At 51.1% G+C, this 6,555-nt stretch overlaps 1 protein-coding gene across 1 annotated transcript; it reads left to right on the top strand.

Moving 5' to 3' along the window:
* The first annotated feature begins 1,826 nt into the window (after positions 1 to 1,826).
* Positions 1,827 to 4,399, top strand: LOC113214027 (uncharacterized). Its single transcript, XM_026433269.2, has 3 exons — positions 1,827 to 2,119; positions 2,941 to 3,389; positions 3,774 to 4,399. Exons 1-3 carry the CDS (start codon positions 2,014 to 2,016, stop codon positions 4,134 to 4,136), a joined length of 918 nt encoding a protein of 305 aa, XP_026289054.2. The 5' UTR covers positions 1,827 to 2,013; the 3' UTR covers positions 4,137 to 4,399.
* The last annotated feature ends 2,156 nt before the right edge of the window (positions 4,400 to 6,555 follow it).

The raw sequence follows: 6,555 nt of genomic DNA on the forward strand, positions 1-6,555 counted from the left end.
GCCAAGGTACAATAAATTAGTCGAAATAAGCGTTTTCTACTACTAGAAAACGTAAGGAATGAATATAAGCAGACGGGAATCACTGGGAATCAAGTATTTCAGGAATCATGTGTACACATCAAAAGGGAGTTATTGCCCCCTCGGTTTTCGCATTCGCCTGTCCTGTGTCCTGTGCGAGGGGTCGCCAACTTGCATAATACTCTGTACACGGGTCTCATAATACCTTTATAATACCTCATAATAGTCTGTAATACTTCACAATATCAAATAATATGACATAAAATCTCTTAGAACGTGCCATAATACCACATATAATACTATAATACTCCGTATACACTGCTGATAGTGAGTTGGCGACCCCTCGGTCCTGTGTCGGCGGCCCCGCCTGGGTGGGTGGCTACAGGTACCTATCGCCACTGCCTGCCACTGTCCCCGCAGGCCCCCGGCCCCCGCGGGCGCCGGCTGGTCCGCTTTGTCATAAACTCTAATTGGCGCAGCGCTGCTGTTAAATCACCACACTTCGCAGGGGTGTCTTCTTTCACCCCCAATTCGGCCCGCCACGCCGCGCCGTCCCGCACCACTGCTCGCCCCGCCACGCCGCGCCACGCCGCCACCCCTATCCCCGCGGGACGCGCCATCACCCGCCAACATATGCTTCCACGCTGCCCGCCCAGCCCGCGTCGGGCGGACACCCCACAGAAGTTCGACGAGGAGCATTCTTTCCGAACCCAGTCCGCTAGTAGTTTTGATTTTAAACTCGGGTGTCGATTTAAATCTCGCGTGTTCGTGGAGGTGTAGAACAGAGGTCCAGGCGGATACACGTACGGGGCCCAAAAGCCAGCACTTTGTTTTTGCTGTCATTTGCGCTTCTCTCCCTCTCTTGGGCTGCCACTTGCAAAGTCTGTCCCTCTCGCACTCGGCAGTGTTGTCGATAGCCGTGAACCCCCAGCCCCAGGTGGGCGGCCAAGTCTCTTCGCCTAACCCCTGACCCCTGAAAACCCAGCGCGATTCCGGTCAGCCTACCTGGTCCACGGACACATTCTAGCCCCTACTTGGACACCTTCTAGTCTCCAGCTGGACATCTTCTGTTCCCCTAGCGGAGACCTCGACGCCAGCCAGCGCCAGCAGTCAGCTCGAGGAGGATAGGGCGCCACACTGGTGCAGGCTTAATTGGCCACCTTGGGACCCCACCCCTCCGCACCCACCCGCGCACCCCTTCTGTCCGGTCGGGTTTCAGCAGTCAGGGAGCAGAACGGATAGAAAAGGGGGTGGGGGGACACTAGGGGAAGAGACGGCGAGTCAAAGGTATGCGTACGGAACTTGACAATGCGCGTGTTTCAACCAACACATTCGGCGGGGGGTGACCTCAATGTGGTCAAGCTTTGTTGAATATCCCGGCCCCCGAGCCGCAGCTGAGGGACGCACAGCACGGCATCCCCCACTCACCCGCACGGTGGATAGAGGGGGAAGGGGTATTCTCCCACAAACCTGTGGCCTTTGGCCTCACGGCTCCGCGCACTGGTCTTCCCTTGGTCGCGCCTCGCGGGGGCGAGCTGAAGGCGGCTGAAGGCCTCGGGGGCGGCGGCGGCCACATGCGACTGTTTGTCCAAACTGTGCTCCAAATGGCTCCACCATGACGTCCGACGCCCGCGGCCCCCGCCCCGGCCGCGCCCTCGAGTCACTTCTCGCATTACACGAATCGAAGCTCCGCCTCAGGTGGGAGCGTTGGCGGGGCGGGTGAAGGCGCGGGCGGCCGGGGCGGGCGCGCGCCTCATGCAGGGTCAGCTCAACAACGTGCGTGGGTGCGTGGGGAGAGTGGAGCACGGGTCACCAAGGCCGCCAGCGCGGCGGAGGCGGAGCAGCACTCGTACACGGAGCTACGCATATCGGATTCATTTAGCTGACTATCACTTGTGGTCTTACTCTCCGCCTCTCCTAAAGGCCGGCGCACAGACGTTGGACGGCGCAGTGTGTCAACGCCTGTGCAACGGTAAAGTCGCGGCGTGCACGCACATGGACATGTCCGCCCGGGTGCCTGTGGGTCAGGGTGTACTTCAGTCAGTGCCGTCGTTGTCAGCGTCAGCTTCACCGTCTTCAACGTCGCAACATTATTTCGGAGGTGGGTAAACTGAGCATTACCTTGATCTTCAGGGTGGCCGCTCTGCCCCGTAGTTTTGAAAAGGTAGACTAGCCCGCACGCAGACGGAGCGGGGAGGTGGGAGGGGACGGGAGAGGTAGGTGCGGGCGCGCTAGCATACCCTTTTAAAACTACGGGGCAGAGCGGCCACCCTGTATCGCTAACCTCGCAGCCGCTGTAAACCCAACGAATTTGGGCAGTCTGCTCACTGTAGTCCCGGGTGTCATTTCTTTCAAAAACAAAAAGGAGTTTCTCTCTAATAACTTCCCCTTAACCTAGGACAAGCGTTCCATACATCTCTCCAAATGTACTAGGTGTTTCAGAGCGGAGCACAGTAGTGTTGCGGGTTCGCCTACTCCCTTGTGACCGTAAGAAGCCACGGCCCCTGCGGCTCCAGCGAGTACGCTATCCCGCAACACTGTAGTATCCGCTCTGAAACACCTCGTACAGGGTGTCCTATTGGCCTCGCACTTCTTCGTTTGGGTTGGGTAATACTGTACCGCATTCATGCGTGTGGGTGGGTTGCCTACCCGCTAGGCGCCTCGAGGAGGCATCTCGGTCAGGGACGGTTGGGAAGCTCGCTTCGATGCGAAATGTTATTCGTAAGCTCACAAAACCCTTTTGCATATGTATATATTTTGAACAACATGCACCTTAGACTAAGGCCGGCACGCATTTATGCGGTACAGTGTAACAATGAAAGGTGCGGGGGGCCCTATGGGAAACCTGATGGCCCAAGTGTTGGGCTTGCAGCGAGGGGAGGCAGTGTAGACTTAAAAACTGTTGTATTTTATTCCTTACAGGAGTTTGTACTGTGTTAGGTGCCGATCGCCCGTCAGATAGCACAATGGACAAAAACTCATTGAGAGTGTTAGAGATTCTCTCCACAAAGGCCTGTGCACATGCTGCAATAGAAATTTTTAAAGAGTTTCCAAGCGCGAAATATTCCGACCAGACCGAACAGGAGACTGATCAGGGGGGTTCAAACTTTTTTTCGGGGGTACTAGGCGTGTGGCGGATCTTTGTAGTTAAAGTTATTGATCAGAGTAACATTTTGAAAATCGATCTGGTAATCGATGGCATTCATAAGCTTGCCACAAGAGTTGTATCAGCGATAAGGAGTCAGTTAGAGCAAGTAGAGCCACGAGAGCCCAGTGCTGCTCGTCTGGAAGCAGCCTTGAAACGGAACGAGAGCTTGCTGCAGGACTTGAGGGTGGAGATGGAGCGCCTAAGGACACGTGCACAGACACAGGTAAGAAGGCGTGTGTGAGATTGTTGTTTCTGCACTTACCCCCACTGAAATCCGTTTTGTGATACTTTTACTCAATTTTTGCGATAACTGGTGTTTTGCGATTCCCACGCTAATGAGCATGATAACTCCAAAAAATGTGATAAAAGTATCACAAATCATCACAAATCAATAATCGCAAAACACCAGTTATCGCATGGTTTTGTGTTAAAAGTATCGCAAAACCAGACTCAGTGCCCTAGAGATCAAAACTACCTGCCGGACCGTAGCATACCCTGGTAGCAGGACTGCATCATTTTATGTCTTGATTTTGCTACCGGGGATGGCTACGGGAGGATTCTGAATGTACAAAAGACTGACCTATGTGTTGTTTGTTTCTCTTTACAGTTGTTGCCTGTTGGATACGGCCCGGAGTTGCAAAGCATATATCATTCATTCGACATCTCGACACTCAACCAAATTGTATGTGCAGACGCTCTACTGGAAATATTTCAAGGATCCACAAAAACATATCAGGCAGTTTCGACCGTGATTTCGGAAATACTTGTTTGTGGGCTGGTTGCTAGTAATGCTGGGCGTCCTGCAAATACTGAAGAAGTTGAATATGAAGTTAAAGTTAAAACTCAGGTGACTGAGAAACTTAATGAGCTTGTAGTGAGTATTTCATCGGCGGTGAGAGACAAGTTGGAGTTGAAGTGTCGCCAATGCCAGGTTGCAGTACTGGGTGGCAACGACGGCGCAGAAAAGTAGACCAGCCAGCCTCTCCGTCAATGGTGTGCGTTGTGTGTATTGTCCTGATGCAAACCTTTTGCAAATTCGAAAAAGTAATTTGTAGAGTAAATTAGTGGATTACATTTATTTGTGGAGTAAGTAGTTTATATTCTTGGGCGTTCTACATTTGTTCTTTATTGGTTCATGTACAAACTATTAACTTCTTGGTATAATTATGTGGTGGGAATAAAGTTTGGGGGAAATTTTAATCGGTGGGGAATAAATATAATCTGGTAAACGTATATTTACACTAGTGTCAAAATAAATAAATAATGACATCTTTAATGTGTTGGATTGCTACTCTTCTACGTCATTTATAATACCAAAACACTAACTTGATAACCCCCGGGTGCTCTAATGTAATGGTGGTGAAAATGAAACTATACGTCTAACCGCAGTTAACTTCCCCTTTCTGCCATTTACTCTTATAATTGCAACGCTTCATCCACCTTATGAGCTTCACAGTGACGTAAGTAAGTCTTGGCACTCTCTGTGAGAGACGTAGAAAAGAGTGAGAGATAGACATTTGATAAAGAGAGAGGGAGAAAGAGGGGGGGACAAAAGGACAGAGACAGAAACAAAGGAGAGGGGGTAGGGGGAGCCAGTGCCCCGGCAGACACATCACATACCAAGTGTCACCCTACACCCCGGCAGCGGCTGCCTGGCGGCAGCGACAGGGACGGACCTGGCCTTACGCACAGAACGCACACAGTGAGTTTTCCCGTCCTTCAAAGGCTCCGGTATTTGGCCCGGTCTTCGGCGCACGCACGACAGCTACTTAATTAAACTAACATTGGAATTTTCAGCAGATGATTCATTTAAATTTTCATAAAAAGCCCGTCTATGTCGTCTAACAATAATGGGCCTTCCCCGCTCTGCTCTCTTCCTTTCCCCTCATCTACGAAGCTGGGTCACCGGATTGCAAGCCCAAACATTTCTAAATATGAGAGAAAATTAGAACAAAGTTCTAAGATGAAATTATCATATGCTTTCAATCATCGATTCTTGATTTATTTTTCTTTGGAGCAAATACCCAGTAATTACTGGCTTTCTCTGCATTAGGAAGACAGAATAACAACTCCCCTCTCTCTGATTTTATCCCAGCGCCCACTTTACATGCCTCCGCGGCCGCCCGACTACGCCAGAACGCCTTCCGTTTCCCTGGACCAGATTCGCCCAACGACGATTCCTGGAATCGGCTTACTGGGTGAGAGTCTGTGTGAGGTTGTGTGTGAGTGATCGAATTGTGTGTGTGTGTGTGTGTGTGAGAGAGAGAGAGAGAGAGAGAACGCGCCGCTTATGTGTGGTGTGTGCGCGAGCGCACAATGTGCGTGCACCCCACCTTATGAATGCACCGTGTCTGCCTGTCCGTCTGCCACTTCTCTACCTCAATGAGTGTCAAACCGTCAAAACCTGCAAGCTAAGTTGCTAAGTTACTTGTCCCCCCCTTTCTGTATAAGACTGAAAAATCAAGACTGATGATGTCGTTAATTTTCTACATACATGCAGATAAGTTTACGGCACCACTTTGAACAGTAGAACGTGGGAAAGAGAAAGTTGGGGGCAGCGGTAGAATTGGGTTAGGGTTATTTAGTCTGAATTCTAAATTGGCTCGATAGTTTACGTCCACTTAGATGCACAAACTGTGGATCAAAATTGCCAAAGTAAAGTATTGAAGGGACTCTGTAGGCACTGGGTAAAACAGTACTGGACTCGGACGTCCAAATAGTTACAGACTTTAGATCGCGAGTCGGGATTGGTAACAAAATTACTGTCGCATCTTGTGTTAAAGGGGCGGGATCCGTGACCAACACGCTTGTTAATCCGCCAACACAACTTCTTACCGTTTGATGCGACATCACATATACGACAGGAAGCAGGGAAAGTAAACACGGGCCCGCTGGACAAGAGCGGGGGCCGGGCTATGGGGAAGGGGGCGGGGGCGGGGGCAGCTAAACAAACAAAACTTTTTGTCCGCGTGCGTGCCGCTGTCCACTTGGATCCGAAGTCACTTCATTACACCCACACCCTACTTTAGCACACACGTGAAGTGGGTACTTCACAAGTTACTCTGTGGGCATATCTCCCCGCGCCCGAAGCTCAAACAGGAGTATATTACTCTCGTCTCGCAAAGACGAAGCTATGCATCTGAGGCCGAAGTCACGTGATGAATGCACACTTACCTTTGCTGCTGCACGAAATGACTTGCACTCATTCCATGTCCATGGTTTCAGGAACCAACTCGAGCACCGAAACCACAACCGCGGCACGAAAGGTGCGAATTAAAGGGAGCTGAAGCTGAAGGGGGGAAGAGAAGGTAGGGTACGAGGAGCGGAGCGAGAGGAGGTAGGTGTACATGAAGGGGAGGGCGAAGCAGAGAGAGACAGGCACCGAGAGG

The sequence above is a fragment of the Frankliniella occidentalis genome, unplaced genomic scaffold (assembly GCF_000697945.3).
Source record: "Frankliniella occidentalis isolate FOCC.00 unplaced genomic scaffold, Focc_3.1 Scaffold2, whole genome shotgun sequence".
Classification (NCBI taxonomy): Eukaryota; Metazoa; Arthropoda; class Insecta; order Thysanoptera; family Thripidae; genus Frankliniella; species Frankliniella occidentalis.

What these genes read in the sequence shown, in the direction of transcription:
- LOC113214027 (XM_026433269.2), top strand. Translation starts at nt 2,014, where the DNA reads ATGGACATGTCCGCCCGGGTGCCTGTGGGTCAGGGTGTACTTCAGTCA. An exon ending in GTCGCAACATTATTTCGGAG is followed by an intron (nt 2,120 to 2,940) that starts GTGGGTAAACTG and finishes TATTCCTTACAG; the next exon opens with GAGTTTGTACTGTGTTAGGT. An exon ending in GGACACGTGCACAGACACAG is followed by an intron (nt 3,390 to 3,773) that starts GTAAGAAGGCGT and finishes TTCTCTTTACAG; the next exon opens with TTGTTGCCTGTTGGATACGG.